Genomic DNA, 18448 nt, shown 5'->3' on the forward strand with positions numbered 1-18448 from the left:
GTGAATACAAATGTGAATCAGGAAAATACATTGAAGAGGTAGTGTCAATAATGAATTGCAACTATGCATCTCTCTCAGCTGTTTTTGCAGCTTTAAAAGGTCTAATGTAATCAGATGGGTTTTTTGGTTTGTTTGTTTAATTTTTATTTTTTATTTATTTATTTTTGGCTGCCTTGGGTCTTTGTTGCTGCCTGCGGGCTTTGGTTGCGGCGAGCGGGGGCTACTCTTCTTTGTGGTGCGCGGGCTTTTTACTGTGGTGGCTTGTTGCGGAGCACGGGCTGTAGGTGCACGGGCTTAAATAGATGTGGCGCACGGGCTTACTTGCTCCGTGGCATGTGGGATCTTCCTGGACCAGGGCTCAAACCCGTGTCCTCCTGCATTGGCAGGTGGATTCCCAACCACTGTGCCATCAGGGAAGTCCCATCAGATGGTATTTTTAAGGAATTAAAAACAATTAATGTTAACAATGGATTTTTGTCTGGATCATATCTTTTAGGAAGATATATGTATATTTGAGGTGTAGAACTGCTTCAACTGCATGGAAAAGAATTTATTTTTCCTTAAAACAACTTTTACCCATATCCTTAATTATTTACAGATGATATGTATTTATTTAATATTATCATGTTACAAAATTATTTTAATAAAAACAGAATGTTGGATTCACTGTTAAACTTCTTTTCCGAAATACAAATGAGGTTGAAATTTATATTTTCGAAAGCCTTATCATGTTGTCTCTTCCTCTAGCCAAATCTAGTAGATACTTACAAATGATTAAGTTCACCTAGCTCTTCTGTAAGAGAATGAATTTTATCTCCTCCTACTGGAAGGAGACTGGTTCAGTGGTTTCAGAGGTTTCTTTTCAGAAAGCTTGATTTTTCTGACTGTAATATAAGAGTTCAAATAGAGTTCAGCACATACATGCAAATTAAATTATATAGCATTTTCAGAATATACTTTTGCTCACTAGTAACACAAGAGTAGCAGTTGGAATAAAGACTCCCTTTGTCAATTTTTATTCCTTTTACTTGAAGTTGTAATCCTATTGGGATTTGAGTAAATTTAAACGTTAATAAAATGGAATAGTGAACAGATTTCAACTCAGGGAACTGGTTCCAGTGTTATTGCATAACTTAATAATGTAGATCTAACGCAGATGCTAATATTTTACCTTGGTGTGTACTTGACATTGTTCCTTGGTGATTGCCATCATCCTGGCAATCACCAAAGGGGGCCAGCAAAGAAGAGTCATGTGAGAGCAGTTTGAAGGGGTCCATACTGCATAATCTGCTGCAGTGTTTTGAGGTGTTGACATCCCTTTTTTATAACTATTTACCAGCTTTCTCTTGAGGTGCCCTTGAGTTGGCTCTTACTGGTAGGTCTGTACTAGCCCTAAGTAGTTGGTAGTTTAACTTACTAACTAATTTTAACCATTAGTAAAACTCTAAGCACAAATGCATGCATTAATAATCACTGGGTATTCCCTCTCTACTTTCACATATACAAACATAATTTTTGCATAAATGCATGCACGTATACAGTATGCTTAATTAATTCATGTCCTCACAAGAAGAACTTCTAATATATAATGGATGTCAAGAAGAGTATTATTTCACTCTACAAACCTTTCCATCTGTATCTATGAAAATTATCCAGAAAGCAAACGTTGAAAAAACCCAATCTTTACTGACTGGGCTTATCCTTTGTGTTGATTGCTATGTGTGGACAAAACTGGGCATGTTGGCTTTATGTACCTGGGTTTGTGGATTTGCCATTATGGTTTTGGCTAAAGCACTGTTCAAGGAAGGGCATGGGAATGTGGAAGTTGTATGTTATTTATCCTTTATTTCAAGGAAGAAATCCACTCCCCAAACATTGATGATGTGGAATTAAAGAGGCTAGAAAATAATCATAATAAAAGAAAACATAAAAAGAAACACACGCTAGTTTTTCTGCCTTTGGTGCTATTCTTATAAATGATTTTCTAAAATGAATCTTAGCTAAAAGCTAAGATCCTTTAATTTAGGGCTTTGGAAAGGTATGTGTATTTTTATTGTAATCTTTTATATAACTAATTATATAGTTATGACTTGTGATACCTTTTTGGTAGAAAATATGATATGCTGAGCTTTTGGACTGGTGAGCTTGCCGACCCATAACCTGTGATCCTGGCGTTCTCTGAAGTGTAGGGCAGGGGTCCCCAACCCCCAGGCCACAGACCGCTACCTGCCCACGGCCTGTTAGGAATCCGGCCGCACAGCAGGAGGTGAGGGGCGGGTGGGCAAGTGAGCGAAGCTTCCGGCTTGCATTATCGCCTGAACCATCGGCCGTCCCTGCCCCCGGGGAAAAATCGTCTTCCACGAAACCAGTCCCTGGTGCCAAAAAGGTTGGGGAAAGCTGGTGTAGGGGACGGCGGGTGGCAGGACTGCCCTGCTGTATGGCTGAGAGAGCTCCACAGTATTTGGAGCAAGTCATCACCATTGCGAGGCCCACCAGGAAAAGAGATGTTCATAAAGTCAGGATTTGTAAGCCATAATGTCTTACCTAAAATAAGGGTTGTTTTTTTTTTTTTTCCCTTTCAGATTTTGGGGTAAGTGCTTTCTTAGCAACAGGGGGTGATGTTACCCGGAATAAAGTGAGAAAAACATTCGTTGGCACCCCGTGTTGGATGGCCCCTGAAGTCATGGAACAGGTGAAATAAATTAATAAATAAAATAAAAGTGATGTTTTGATTGACATAGCATAGTTGTACAATACATATCATTAGTACACTAACATTTTGTTCAAATCAATCATTTTACTAGAATGCGTCATGCAATATCTAATTCCCGATTGCTGGGCCTTAGCAAAGTAATCTCAAGGTTGTGCACGCACAGCCGTGGACTTCTGACATAATATGGACCTCGTCATGTATAACATGCCGGCTGTATAATTGTGGTTTTTTTCCTGCTTCCCTTCTTAGGTGAGAGGCTATGACTTCAAGGCCGACATGTGGAGTTTTGGAATAACTGCCATTGAACTAGCCACAGGAGCAGCGCCTTATCACAAATATCCTCCTATGAAAGTAATTGCTATTGGAAATATTATGTTGGGTTTGAAATACGATTTAACGGAATCCATTCTCTAATTCTCTTAAACATAGTCATTTTTCTCTTAGACCCAAGGGGAATTAATGGAGGGATGCAGCCAAGTTAAATGTTATCTGATGCTCTCAGCCGACAGAATGGGACAAAAGTAGCACAGTCCCCAGCTTTGAAGCTTGCTTGCTTTACGTTCTTAGCACAGAAGAATGTGATCAGATTGGTCGATGGAGGTTGATAGATGAGACAAATGCTGGTCATTACTCTCTCTATCACAGAATACCCCCAGCTCCCCAAGAAAAATCTAAAAATAGATTATAGTGATATCATCTTAACAGATGGATTTCCCAAATTTTCAGGCCTTTTTTCCCCCATGGTCTGTAACATTTCACTCCTGTTCTCATAGTGTCATGTTGGTGACTCATCTGAAATAAGGGAGCCCAGTGTTTTTAGGAACTAACATACATTTGGATACTATTTTTAGATTTCTGTTATTTTTTTTGGAAGTTACTCTTTATTGTTATTATTTTTAAAAATATTTATTTATTTATTTGGCTGCATGGGATCTTAGTTGCAGCCCGCGGGATCTTTTGTTGTGGCCCGCGGGCTCTTCACTTCGTTGCGGTGTGTGCGCAGGCTTCTCTCTAGTTGCAGCACTCGGGATCTCTAGTTGTGGTGCGTGGGCTTAGTTGCCCCTCAGCATGTGGGATCTTAGTTCCCTGACCATGGATGGAACCGGCATCCCCTGCATTGCAAGACGTATTCTTAACCACTGGACCACCAGGGAAGTCCCTATTTTTGTTATTCTTTTAACTAGACTACATCATTATTTCTGTTAGTTTTGAGGTGGTGGGATCAGGGCTAATTTACCCAACTGGATTTTGTTTTGTGGCTGAAATAGTTGAATGGAAATTATGAAGGTATTTTACAGAGAATATGGTCCATGTTTGTTTCAACTTTTTCCTAGGATTTTATTGGAAAAGCTTTAAGAGGATTTAGAAAAAAAAGACCTGAGGATAAAAAAAAAGTTAAATGATTTTACTGATTAAAAAGTTAATACGGGGCTTCCCTGGTGGCACAGTGGTTGGGAGTCCGCCTGCCGATGCAGGGGACGTGGGTTCGTGCCCTGGTCTGGGAGGATCCCATGTGCCGCGGAGCGGCTGGGCCCGTGAGCCATGGCCGCTGGGTCTGTGCGTCCGGAGCCTGTGCTCCGCAACGGGAGAGGCCACAACAGTGAGAGGCCCGCGTACCACCAAAAAAAAAGTTAAAGACAAGTTGAAAATATTAAAAGCAACAGGAGAAATCAACTTTTTACATACAAAGGAACTCCCATAAGACTATCAGCCGATTTTTCAGCACAAATTTTGCAGGCCACAAGGGAGTGGCACAATTAATTCAAAGTGCTGAAAGAAAAAAAACCTTCCAACCCAAAATACTCTACCAGTGCTCCGCGGTGGGAGAGGCCACGGCAGTGAGAGGCCCGCGTACAGCAAAAAACAAAAACAAAAACAAAAAAAAAGAAACAAAAAAGTTAATAAGTTCTTATTGTAGAAAATTTGGAAGTCCAAATAAGAATAAAGATGAAAACAATCATCCATAATCTCATCAACCACAGACAATCCCTATTTAAGTTTTAGTGTAGTTCATTACATTGTTTTTCTCTATATATTTATATACATATTTTTTCAAATAGTTAAGATTTGGGGGTTGTGTGTACACACCTGATTTTGTCAGCAGAAAATTTAAAATTGAGGTGTAAACAATTGAAGTGACCTTTTGGGGAAAAAGCACTGAAACAGCTCTGAGGACTTTTCTTTCATCTGGTTTTTCTCTATTATTTTTTCTTATTTCTTGTTTGCGTTCTTTCCTACTTTTTAGTGTTTTCCACTTGAATCCAGTCACATTGCTAATTCTAGCCTGAAGTCCTGCAGGACTTTTCTTAAAATCTCACAGATCTCCTACTTTTCTTCGGTTTGCTATTATCCTCCACAAACAATAAACTGTCACTTTGATCCTTCATCTATTCACACATCTGAAAGTGTTTGAACAGTGTCTTGGCATGTATAGCATTTGCATAAATTAAGGCTGATTTATGCATTAATGAGTTTTTTTTCATTTTATAGGTCAATAGTTTGCTACAAATTCTACACTTTTTAAAAAAAAACAAATAATTTTGACATTAGTGTGAAAGAATGGAATTTTTTGCCTTTTCAATGTGAAAGCTGTGTTTTGATTTCGTTTCCTCCCTTTCCAAAAGCAGCATGGCCTTTTGTTCTGGTTACGGTTTTTAGTAACTCACTTGTGTCCTAGCTATCTTTCAGTGTCTTACTGTCTCAGTTTTGCCAAGCCTTTAAGCAATTTTCTGTATATTTTTTCATTTAAAAAAGAAAAAGGGAGACCATGTGTTACCTCTTGGGATGTTGTGGATTTATTTTTAGGGCTGGTAATGTATTACAGAAGCCTTGAGTACAGGCGGTCCCTTACTTAGGAATACCCTGTATACGTGAACATTCCCTGCTGCTCTGGGCCTCTCTTTCTCTAACCTCCACTGCCCCCTTTCCCAGCCAGAGCACAGCCTGCACTAAGCTGGTGCTGAAGCTAAGTGCTCCTGCAGGCCTTGTGAGAGCTAGTTCCCAGGAAGCCCTTGTCCTGGCCCCTTTGGGAGAGCACTCTTGACACATAGAGCAGATTTTGTAAATTCTGTCAATGGAATAACAAAAAGGTTAAAGGGCACGTGAACAGATTTGCAAAGGGAACCGAATACTCTGAATGCACACTTTCTAGAAGATGAAAATCATGGGGAAGCACATTTGTACCTAATCAAGGAGGGTCTTTGAGGCTTTGCTGAAAAATGAAAAACTCAGTTGTAGCAACTGCTGTCCTGAGATCCTGTCTTCCTGTTTGTTTCTGCTGCAGGTGTTGATGTTGACTTTGCAAAATGATCCACCCACTTTAGAAACAGGAATAGAGGATAAGGAGATGATGAAAAAGTACGGCAAGTCCTTTAGAAAATTACTTTCACTGTGTCTTCAGAAAGATCCCTCTAAAAGGTATGTCAACCTGAGCGGATGAGTGAGTGGTCATGACTGGGTGGGGTCACGACAGAGCTTGGTTTGTGGATGGGGAAGGGCTGTGTGAGGAGTCCTGAAGTTTAGTTCTATCCAGTTCAAGGGAAATCCAGCTCTGGTCCCCAGGTTTCCAACCTGTTAGTGGAAGCTTGGGTCCAAAAGGGAGAGAAGTGAGTGAGGACAAGGGAGAGGCCGAGGAGGATTTTCCGTGTTAATAAGATTGGTTGTGTTTGTTAGGTATGGGCTCTGTCATCAAAGGAAGTGAAGTAAAACAGAAATCAAAAGCAATTGGCAGTGGTGAATTCAGAAGCTGAGCTAATATTCTGCACTGTGTAGGTTGCGCTGACCTCTCAGGATTTGAATATCCTGCCAGCTCCAGTCTAAACCAGGCAGAGCTGTTGAATTTTGCATGAGCTTCAAGTTGCAGAACAAGTTGTTTGTGCTGTTTAAAAGATTATCAGTAAAGAAGATTAACATTTTTACATTCAAAAGATTAATCGTATAAATAGAAGCAAATGGTTTTAAATTAACTTTAGTATTTCCTCTTTATTTTCTTGGATTATTGCCCTGCACTGTGGTATGTCTGTTTTCTGAGTTTTGTTTCTTCTTCTTCATTTCTGTGAGTTTGAAATGTCCTGGGTAGTGATAGTAGAGCCCAGTGTCCTTTGTCACTTGAAGGAGAATGTTAATGACATGAACTGAGCATAAAACCTTGGCTGGGTAAAGTCCCTTTGTAGTGCTTGGCTGTGTGCTTGCTGCATTGTCCTAATGTAAGGTGAACTTGGATTACACACCTGGAGAGGCTGCTGAGAAGTTACTGGCTACCCTCATCCACCCAGGACTCCAACTTGATACTTGTGTTCTAAAACATAAAAACTGGCTTGTCTTTTGGAACTTTCTTTTTCAGGGAAGGACCCTGCTTTTCGAAGGATTCCTTTATCCTTAAGTTCTTTATGAAACTTAAGCCTTTTGCCTTCACACAGTGATCTACTGTTTGAGCAGGCTACCCTTCTCTAGAATAAACATCATTTCCATTATTTTACCTGTTCTTTGTAGCAACTCTGTTCATTCCTTTACATTTTACTGAATTTGCCTTGAATATCAGTTAGTTACCTTTCTCATGGAGCCAGTTCTAAAGACTCTTTGCTGTTAAGCATCTTGAAATTATTTATTGTAAAAGGGGTGCAGCACTTGCTTGCCTTCCCCTTGTACTTGGTGTCATCTCCAAACGTAAGTCTTTAGCATCACCGAGGAGACAGACTTTGATCCTCTAAAGCCCAGTGAGAGAAGAACTCGTTTTCCCCATTAGAAGGACTGGGTTGTGACTGATGGTCTTTGTGATTCTCAAAATAGTTGAGATTCCACCTAGTGGTGGTGATGTGTAATGCCACACGATTCCAGCTCTTTCAAAAAAAGATTCTGTAGGGTAGAACTGTTAGTGTACTAACTGATAAATATATTTCTTTAGGAGACTTAAAATTTGGTCAAAATAAATTAGATTAGACCGTCATACATTCTATTTAACAAGCCATCCTTACTTCTCAATAATCTTGAAAGTCTTTCCAGTTTTTATTTATTATATGAGCTCAAATATCAGGTTCCCACCACCCCACCAGACAACAACAATAGCAATAAAAGTTTTAGAAGAGAGCCATACAGAATTTATTTGAATTCTCACAACATCTTTCCCTCAGAGTATTCTCTTGGTAACATTATTGATTTATAAAGTATTAATAGGTTAAGAACTTCTGTTAGATATTTTCTGTATAACGTAATCTGTTCTCACTATTATGCAGTTGTCCTCTATAACAAACAGAGAGTGTCACTGGTGCACAAACTTCCCAGGTGATTTTTTCTTGTAATGAAAACACACGACGCGGGAAGTTTGGGGAAAAAAGATTCAGGAAATGTGAGAATGGAAAAAAGCAATATTATAATTGTTGAATTATGTATTATACACGATGCAATTAAAAATATGTATTCATGACTGAATTAATAAGTAAACATCTAATTGCTGCTCAGGTCTGAAAGAAACCTGCGAGTATTTCTTATCTTCTCTGCCTTTGTTTATATTGTCCAAAGATTTTTTTCCTCTTCTCCTGTCCCCCTTCCACCTGTCTTTCAATACTTAGTTCAAAGGCCCCAGGTTCTCAAAGTTAGATACATCTGGGTGCGATTCCTTAGCCCTACATCATCTGCATGACTTAGTTTCCTTGTCTGTAAAATGGGCCTAATAACACCACGTCATAGGGTTGCTATGAGGATGGAGATGATGCCCTTAAAGCAGAGAACACAGTGCCGGAGCATTCCTAAGTATTCAGGAAATTGGGATTGCCATTCATTATTTGCCTTTTCTTCCTGACCAAGTAGAGTTGTTGCAACCTCGAGTTTCCTGCAGTATGTTGATGATATGTCTCTTGTAGCACTTATCACACTGTGTACATTTATTGACTCACATATTCAATTTCCTCATGAGTTTCTGAGTTTTTTAGAAGGAGGATCTGTGCCTCTCACCTTTCTATGTCTCTTTTTGTCCACAGTGACTGGTCTGTATTATGTACCCAGTGGTATTTCTTGAACACCTGCAAACAGTTGGGAGCTTGCAATTTGGGGATGATTTGGACTCATTGAAAAGAGTTTCGGAGCCAGACCAGATTGGAGTGGGTTGAGGAGTGAAGGCAAGAGTTCCGATCATTGTATTTATTTCTGTTGTCAGCATGTAGATCCTCTGCTTGTAATGTAAAAGCAGTTGACTAGCACTGAAATCCTGGTCTTGCCGAATACCTTTTTAGCAATGAATGAAAACATATATCACAGGGGAGCAGTGACCAGGACAGAATCATTCCTATGCTGGAGCCCTCAGGCTAGCTGAGAAGGAACTGTGCTTTCTGTCAACCTTGAGAGCTCGTGGAACTTTCCTATTGCCTGAGAGCTGGGTGTCAGAGCTGTTTGCCTCATCCAAGTCTGTGCCCTGCATTTGCATAGGTAAAGATTTGCTTATATTTGCACAGCAGAACATTTTGCTATTCTTAAAAAAAATGAGCCTTAATCTTGAAGGTTATATACTTCATATGGATGACAGCTATAAAAGTTAACTATCATTTTTTTGGAGCAACAAAGGGGTGGATGTTGCATAGATAAATCCACTGGAAACAAATAAAACTTGGAATATTTCTTCTGAGGGAAGGGGTGGGGTGAGAAATGCAGCTCTGACAGAGGTCAATGTATTGTTAGTTCTAAAAATTTGCATTTTAATTTCTATTTAAACTGTATCATATTCATCCTGAATCCTTTGAAAATTATGTTAAGTCTCAGTGGACTTTGGTTCATCCATATGTATTGGAATCCTTTAAGGGATTTTCTTCTGAGAATGTTGGTACTTGCAGACTTCCGCATTGTTTTTAAGGATTTAAAATTGAATCATTATTCAAAGCCTGGCCCATCATTTTGGTTGCTGGTATAGCATTTTAGCATTTCTTGTAAAATGGTGTTTGTGTTTACATTATATTGTATTGCTTGATAACTGTTAGTGGACATGTAAGACAGAATGGTGCTTGCAGAATTCTTTCTTCTGTCGTACTCGGCTAAGAGGCAGGCAGCACTGATGGTTCCACATTAACCCTACACTAGTAATTCCTATAGCATAAGACTAAAACAAACAAAACACGCAAAACCCCTAAAATCAGATGGGCAGCACACATCTTGGCTTTTCTCATACCTTCTAATCACTTTCTTCCCTCCCTCATTTTCCTCATCCTTTCCACTTTCCACTTTTCCATGCTTTTTATGGAGGTAGTTTGGCACATGTAGGATTCAACTCCAAAATTCAACACCTGCATTCAGTTCTCTGTATAGAGTAGAAATTACCTATTATTTAACGTCAATATTAAGCCTGTTAAAAAAGGAGTGTGCCTTCTTAAACCACTTCTCCTTTCTCATGTCATTGTGTTTTTGTATCTGTTGATGAAGGCTAAGGGTGGAGTCCAGAGGAAAGTTTTCTCTGCAGCATGCTTTTCCCCTTTACAGTTTCGGTTACTATAGAAATGACCTTGCTGGGGAAGGGAAAGTATTCCCAGCCCTGTGTCTCCAGGTGTGCCTGGCATTTCCCAGCCTTCTCTCTACATGGGTCCTACACTTGACCCTGGGATGAGGAGGCAGGAGGTGGGGTGCGGAGGAGAGAGCGGGTTGTCTGTGGCCCGCCTCCTCAGTGCCTCCTGTGCACAGACACATCCCTCGCCTTTTCTTTTTTGTTAGCCTGAGTCTTACTTTCATTACATCATTCTCCTGCTCTCTACCATATTGAGTAGATGCTTAGAGTGCTGACTAACTCTGGCTCCAGAAGCTGTGGTTTGGGGCTCCAATGTCTAGTGGCATCACTTTTACGCCATATTTGGTTATAGCATGAAACTGAGCTGTAGCAGTTTTGTGCTCTGTGTTAGGCTTTGGGGATATAAAAAATGAATACTGTGTGGTCCCTTTCTTGGAAAGGCTTATAACCTAGTGGGGTGGAGGCAGGGAGATACAGGAACAGATTATTGCAAAGTGTGGTGGATTGGTGTGGGAGCAATGAATTCCGCTACTTGTAGGACCTGGGAGAAACACCTCTGAAGACGGATGGCGTTTAAATGGGTTCTTGACTGATGAGCAAAGATATGCCAGTTGGCCACAAAACATTCTAAAGCAAGAAAAGCAGTGTGTGCTTTGTCATGAAAGAGCAAGAGATGGCGGAGACCATCACCATAGCTGGAGGGTAGAGTTCACGTGGGGTGTGCTGGGAAATGGGGCTGGAGGAGTCGAGGTCTCAGGCCACTGAAATCCATTGGGAGGGCTAAGAAATTGTTTTCGTTTAGAAGCCACCTAGGGAGCAGTGTGGGTGATGGGTTGGAATGAGGAAGAGAGAAGGGGCAGACAGACTCACTGGGAGGCTGTGTTGTAACCATGTTGACCAGAGGGGATGAGGGTTTCTACCAAGAGAGTGGCCTGGAGTTCCTTCATCATCTTGATTTTCTTAGGTTTCTTTTCTTTTCACTCTAAAAAGTTAAATCCAAGTTATTTTGTATGCCTCTTGGTTTTTAAAATTTGGTTTTATATGGTAAGGAACCAAACATGGTCGGTCCCTTGTGTCATGGTTCCTCTTATATGTTTTCTCAGTAGCCCTCTCCTTTCCCCAAACACAATTCATGTGTTTGAATGTTCTGACCTTCCTCTTACAGTCTGACAGCACACTCTCTTATCTGCCAGATCGTAAGTTGCTGAGGGAAGTATTTATGTCTGTCATAGTCATTAGAGTGGGCCTAGCACCTAACATGATGCCTGACAAACAGCAGATGCTCAGTATATATTTACTGAGAGAATGAAATGATGAGTTTGGAGTAGCTGGAAGCCAAAAGCTTTGCCAGTAATCACTAAGAGTAGTCTACATTAAAGAGACAACCAAAGTTAAATCACTTCAGTTATCCTTTTTAGTTCTAGTGCCTGGTAAACAAGGTCCAAAAACAAGGTCCAAGGTACAAATTCATGAATTTGAACCAGCTTACCAAGGGATACGGAACACAAAATGTAAAGCGTGGCCCACCTGTTGTTTAGACCTTTGTTTACTCCAAGCAGTTAGCAATTAGGGGCTCTTGGTTGCAGTGGCTATGGCGATTTGGAGTTCTTTGTTAGGTACCCCTAACCAGTGTTCCACTTGAAATTGAGGAAAAGAGCAATAACAATTGAAAGAGAAAATTTCTTTGCACAGAAATACGGTTTATGGCCCCTGCAGACTTACACAGTTTGTATACCATTGCACTTAATGATGTTTCCTAATTCTTTTATACGCTTGGGTTTTGTCCCTGGAAACATTTTATTGGAGCTTCCTGGTTCAAAGCACTGGTTTCCAATCTCTTCAAGTGTGAGGACTGCCTTTAAACTTGGATCCCCTTAACACAATAGTCTTGGTCCCTTTGGCAGTCACTGCCTGAGAGGAGACCTAATGGTACTCAGTCATGCTTCCCTCCTCCCTCCCAGTTTTTTATTATGAAAAAATTTAAAACATACAGAAAAGGTGCAAAAATTGTACAGTGTTTGCTTCTACACCAACACCGAGATTCAGCAATTGTTCACATTTCCCATATCTGCTGTCCCTGTTTACCCACATTTTATTTGCTGAACACTTTGAAAATAAGTAACAGACGTAATACCTCAGCCTGCATTCCCCCCAAATACAGACACGTTCCTACGTAACCACAGTGCTTTTCCACACTAAGTAAATGAACAGTAATTTCCTAAAGTTGTCCTATACCTAGCACACTCACCTATCTCTATTTCTAAATGTCTCTTGCAGCCTCTCCCCGTCCTGTCCAAATCAGGACTCAGGAGAGGGGCATGTGTTGCATTTGGTTGTATGTTCCTTTAAGTCTGTTTTAATCTAGAACAGTCCCCTCACGTCTCCCCTTTTCTTCTGTGACACCGACTTTTTGAAGAAATCAGACCAGTTGTCTTGCTGACTGTCCTATCCTCTAGGTATATGTGATTCTTCCTGCATGGCTGTGGGAACTATTGATGAAAGAAGCTATTCTTTATGGAAGAGTGCCAGTTATTAAACGTAGAAGGAACGAGAGAAGTAGAAAATCAGTGTTCTGCCACCTCCAGTGAAATAATTATTTAAGGCAAAGATGCTAAAATCATCAGGTGAAAGTTTATCCGGAACAGGATATTCATATCATGGCAATGTATTATCCAACAGAATACTTGCCCGTTGCAGTGGCAAAAACTTACCTTTACTGTGGAGAGACCTTGGGCCTGGGGACCACGCGGTTAAACTTGGCATCCCTCCCGCTGAAATAACCTATCATTATGTGCCTCCCACATGCTGCAGTAAGATGTGTGTCATCTATGACGTGTTCTTCCCCCAAATGCTTGTGTCAACCTAGCCAAGCCTTCAGACCCAACTTGCATTTTATGGGAAATACAGGACAGAGAAACAAGTTAAATGACACCATGAGGAAACAATCAGACCAATCCCATAATGCTTTTAAATGAATTTGCATTCTGTTGATCACCATTCTATTAATTACCTTCCCCTGAAAAACAATAGTCCATGGACCCTTGAGACTGGGTTACTTGGTGGCCAGACAGAGCTTGTACACATGCTGCGTGATCCCCTTGCAGAAACTGCTGTTCTTGGGGAATCATAGAACACTGTGGACACAGTTTCTTCGATAGGGTCATATCGCAGCTTGTACTGCTTCTTAATAAATACAGGGATTTAGCTCACAGACGTGTCAGTCTGCCACCTTTTAGAAACACTGAATTCCCTTAGTGAAGTGAAAGGGTGAAGGATGGAAGATTGATCATGCCCCAGATATTTAACTTACAGGAGTTTATGTAGAGGAGGAGTTTTGCAGTAGAGGTGTTTGGAAGGAACTGGAAAATTGGCACCATTTAATTTGGTGCCAGCCAATGATTAATTTAGTCTGTGGCTTTGCTATTCCTGAAACTGGTCTTCCAGAAAGACTCTAGGATTAACTTGTTTCGTCAAGGCAGTGTCTTTATTGAGTGGTCATTGTTTCAACTCTAATTTATTATTGATCTTTCAGGCCCACAGCAGCAGAACTTTTAAAATGCAAATTCTTCCAGAAAGCCAAGGTAACATGCTTAAAAACCCAAGTAAATCTGCTATTTTGAAATCACTATGAATTTCAGTGTATTGTATTTGATGTTAAACTGTTGGGAATATTTGTTTTGCAGAACAGAGAGTACCTGATTGAGAAGCTGCTTACAAGAACACCAGACATAGCCCAAAGAGCCAAAAAGGTAAGTGCCATGAGCCCTCCTGCCCCAGTGGGAGCTGCTCCCCATCCAGGGAAATGGAGCCTATAGAAAAATAGGAAAAAGATTTCCACATACTCAGGATATGTGTAGAGGTTATCTGACCAGCGATTACTCAGATAACTGAATTTTGCCTTTTGGTTATCTCAGCCTGCTGCTATGTGTTTGGGTGTGAAGCTCAAATGACTTCATTTTTCCACTTATTGGCCTGTTTAAGGAAGGTCAGAGGGGAGGGGCTTGTGTTGAGGCTTAAACACTGGAGAGGTAAAATATCTTTGAATATCTTTTGGGCGGGGGGATTTTACTGAAGAGGAACAGTCATTTTAAATCAGTTTGAAATGACAAAACGAAAAACAAAACTTTTGTTTTTAATGGTTATTTTGAATATCTGTGGGTTATAGGTTCCTTCCTCATAAAAGACCCATTTTTTTTTTAGTCTATGCTGTGTGAACTAAATTATGCTAATAATTACCTGAAAAACTTTCCATTCTAGTATTTAGATTTTTTTTAATGGTATGTATGTGTGAGTGTATTTATTTATGTGTTTTTACCCAGGGTTTTACTTATTTGTTATTACAGATTTCATCATGGTATGAATCCTAACAAAATTTAACCTCTGGTTTGGTTTGGTTTAGTTTGATTTGAAAATTATATTAGATATTTATAATTTAAAATATTGGTGTAGTCAACAGATTTAGAAAGAGGAAGCTTCTTTGGTTTTTTTTTTCTTTTTACAATTAATGTTTACAGGGAAAGGTGATAAGAATCTGAGTTGTATGCTCTGTAAATAAAATTGACAAAGAAATAGGCATGAGAGATTGCATCTCATCATGCCTAGGTGTGGGTAACTTGGACTGTTAACTTCCAGACATTGCCCTTTCGAAAACATTGGGTATGGAATACATTTAGCTGATGCTTTAGAATTGCTTTAAATAGATTTTAAAATAGACTTCAAGAAATGACCCATTCTGTGTGGGTGTCGAGCCCCTCTCCTGGACCCGCAGAATCCTTTGGAGTGGGCTGGTCCCCGGGCTGTGGGCCTGGGCCAGGGATGGGGGATTGCTGTGCTGACTGCGCAGCCCTGAGCCAGGGTAGTCCTCTGGGACAGCTCAGAGGGAAAAGTGAACCTCTAGTGATGGTCCATCAGAGTGGCACATCCCACAGGGCAGCACAGAGAAGCTGGAGCTTCAGTTTGAGGCAACAGAAAGTCAAAGTGCCCAACCGAGTGCGAGGGCTCCATCCAGAGGGCTGAAGGAGGTGCCTGGAGCACTGCTCTGGGGTGTCGGAGTCTAGCAATGGGGCCTTTTGATCAGATAACTAAAACGCCAACCAGAGTTGAAGAAAGCTGTTAGAAAGCCATTGATTTGTACAGTATGTGTCCCCAAAGGACATTGTTTTTGGTTTCCCTCTGATCTCATCCTGTCGCTGTTCCCCGGGAGGAACTTTCCCAGGCCTGCATCCTTACCGGAGCTCCAGCCTCACACCTCCAGCCCCCTGTGCAGTGTTTCCAAACTGTGTGTCTTCCCTCCCAAACCTCATCTCCCTGTGCTCTCTGCTGCTTTCTGAGCCACCCGACCTCAGAGCTCTGGGATGATTTTTAGGCCTCCTTCTTTGTCTTCCCCCTCTAAACCCGCTCCAAGTCCTCTCCACATTTCCCTCTGCAGCGTTGCTTGGAACGTTTCCTCCTGTTTTTAATTGAACATTGGCAGTGGATTTCTAACTACTCTCCTCCCCCACCCATTCCTCCTTAGACACTAGTGCAAGATTAACTTTCTAATCGTGGTGCTTAATTGCTCAAAAGTGGTTTCCAAAATTAAACAAAAACAAAAGGAAATAAATGGGGGAAAAAAGGTTCCTATCAAATAAAGTCCAAGCCCCTTAGCCTTGAATTCATGGCATCATTTCAATTTCCCGCCTTATGCAGTTGACCCTTGAACAACCTGCCAACCCTCTGCGCAGTCAAAAATCAGAGTACAGTTTATAGTCGGCCTTCTGTATGTGTGGTTCCTCTGTGTCTGCGGATTCAATGAATTGTGGGTGTGTTGTACTGTAGTATTTACTATTGAAAAAAATCCATGTATAAATGGACTTGTGTGCTCCAAACCCGTGTTGTTCAAGGGTCAACTATATTCTAAACTCCAGCAAAACCTGAACCATCTCTAGTTCTTACTACATAACCCGTACTTTCCTTTGAGATTCCATCAATGAAGACTCTGTTCAGGCTCTCACTTGGTTTTCTTTCCTTTTCTTTTTTTTAAAATTTAGATTATTTATTACATATTAGTGTGTTGTGCATTCCAAATTCCATTTTGCATGTATCTTAAACAATAAGCAGCCAGAGTTTCGGGAATTATGATTTTCCAAGCATGTCTTCTGCCCTTTTACTAGCTCCTCAGGGATTGTTTTGTCATCCATCCCTTCAAATGGAAAATGGCCACACATCTGAGAGTCACACAAAGGAGGAAAGGGAGAATATAAATTAGTTCTTTAAACATCTTAATAGAGAAGAACAGGGGCCCATAATAATGCTCTTCTGGCTCTCCAGCTTCATTAGGTTGGCTGTTTTCCTGTCACAATTCTCATTTTAAAGTGCACTTTGGTTATCAACTATACTCTACACCTTGCCAGTAGGTTCCGTGGCATGTATACTGTCCTGGTCAGCATCAGTCAGTGTGTGTCTTGTTCATAGTAAGTGCCCACAAAATGTCTGCTGACTCAATGAACACATGCTTCAGTGGACCAAGGAAAGATCATTTGAAACTCTGTTTGTCTCTCACTTGAACCCCCCAAGTGCTTGGCATATACTTGTTCCTAGGCTTCCTGTTAATAATAGACAAACTGCCCTCATTCCCCTGGGCTCATGATGTTGATAAGCAACCATCCTGTTCCTTGTTTGAAACTCCTCATTCAGGCTTACTGGCCACTAGGAAGTGAATATTATTTTAATAGCCATGTGCGTTGAAAACCTTTGTGGCACTATGCCTTTGCTTGTCTTAGGTCCTTACGGTGTTTAAGTAAATTTAACTTAAAAGTTGATACAGGGGAGTCCTTAGTGTTATTTGTGTTACTCATCCTTGGACTTGTCTTTATTGGCATCTGCTCAGCTGTCTCCCTTCCTGTTTGCTATGGTGCCCGCTAGTTGACGATGCTCTAGTTTCTTGGTGGGGATTTGTTCCTTAGAGGATAACTGTTGATGTTGGTCCCTTGACTTTTGTCACCTCAGTTTGTTGTTTTTAAAACAGGAACAGACAGTTCATTGAGATATCAGTGTTTATGTGACAGCTGGGCCTGTTGACCAAGCTCTGGATATTTAGGCAACCATGTTGATTTGAAATTTGTTGTCATAAACCATAGTCTCTGCTTCTCCTCCTTTATGGTAAGCAAAATTAAGAGCTATTTTTCAGTAACATGAATAACTCTCATATTTAAGAGAGAGCAGGGCTGGTATTGTAGCTGCTCTCAGGAGGTCCTATGGAGTCCATCAGCGTGGTCTTTTGGTGTGACAGAGACAGAGGCTTATCGTATTCATGTTTGCCCAGAATGTGAAGCATTAGTTGAGAGCCACATAATTCCACGTGGGTATGTGATCTTGTCTGCATCCGCAATGACTCCTCTAAATCAGGAAAAAAATATTAAAAAATAGAAACAGACCAGTGTGGCTTCTCTGGTAATTTAGTGACATAAAATGGTTTTTTATTTTTGGATGCGATAATTGCAGAAATCAGGGATATTTGTGGGGTTTTTTGTTTTTTTTCTCTTGAAGGCAGCGTATTTGGTCCATTCTGGGTTCTTTTGCTAAAAGGTAGTGTTGTTTAGGGATCATCTTAATTTTCTTTTGCCTTGATTTTTCTGTCTGTGAAATAGGAATTCTGTCTGACCCCAGGAATGTGATAAAGGGTAATGGGAGATTGGATGTTTCTGGACCTCAGCACACTCTGTAACTTCTAAATGAGAGTGTGCTAATAATGACCCATGAGAACAGGGTGAAGTTCAGCTGTATAACTTCTTTTCAACTTTTCGCTTATCCTTGTGCATGAGAAGAAAAGGTAGCCATTAGTCCTTCTCATGTGGCTTTTTAGCAGCCCGTCTCCAGCCATCTTGTGAGGTTTGAAAGCTTGACTGCGAGGTGTTCAACCATTTACGCTACTGGAATCACTGGGTGGAGAAGGTGTAAGTCATTCTGTTCGAATCAAATGCAGATGCTTCAGGCTGTGTGCACTTTCTGTAGGAACATCTAAGTGTCAGAGTTGGCTGATGTCTCTGTTTTACGTTAGCAAAATGAACCTTGAGTCACCACACTCACACTCATATCATATACTTTTCTGTGGCTAAAACCCATCGATGCAGGGCAGGGCAGGGACAAAGGGATGTCTAAATGCCAACTGCTTAGCCAAACGTGTATTGGTCAGAGAAAGGATGAGGTGGGTAAATGTAATACACAGGGTATCTTTTTATTATGGTTGTCTGTGTTTTCATGGGAAGTGGAGT

At 40.7% G+C, this 18448-nt stretch overlaps 1 protein-coding gene across 1 annotated transcript in view; it reads left to right on the forward strand.

Moving 5' to 3' along the window:
* STK39 (serine/threonine kinase 39) overlaps nt 1-18448 on the forward strand; it is a 324624-nt gene that overhangs the window by 112757 nt on the left and 193419 nt on the right. The window contains exons 6-10 of the mRNA XM_081242627.1: nt 2583-2692; nt 2963-3064; nt 5997-6130; nt 13729-13777; nt 13880-13945. Coding sequence (XP_081098753.1) covers nt 2583-2692; nt 2963-3064; nt 5997-6130; nt 13729-13777; nt 13880-13945 — 461 coding nt within the window. The remainder of the gene's footprint in view (nt 1-2582; nt 2693-2962; nt 3065-5996; nt 6131-13728; nt 13778-13879; nt 13946-18448) is intronic.

The sequence above is a fragment of the Mesoplodon bidens genome (assembly GCF_964165515.1).
Source record: "Mesoplodon bidens genome assembly, chromosome: 8".
NCBI lineage: Eukaryota > Metazoa > Chordata > Mammalia > Artiodactyla > Ziphiidae > Mesoplodon > Mesoplodon bidens.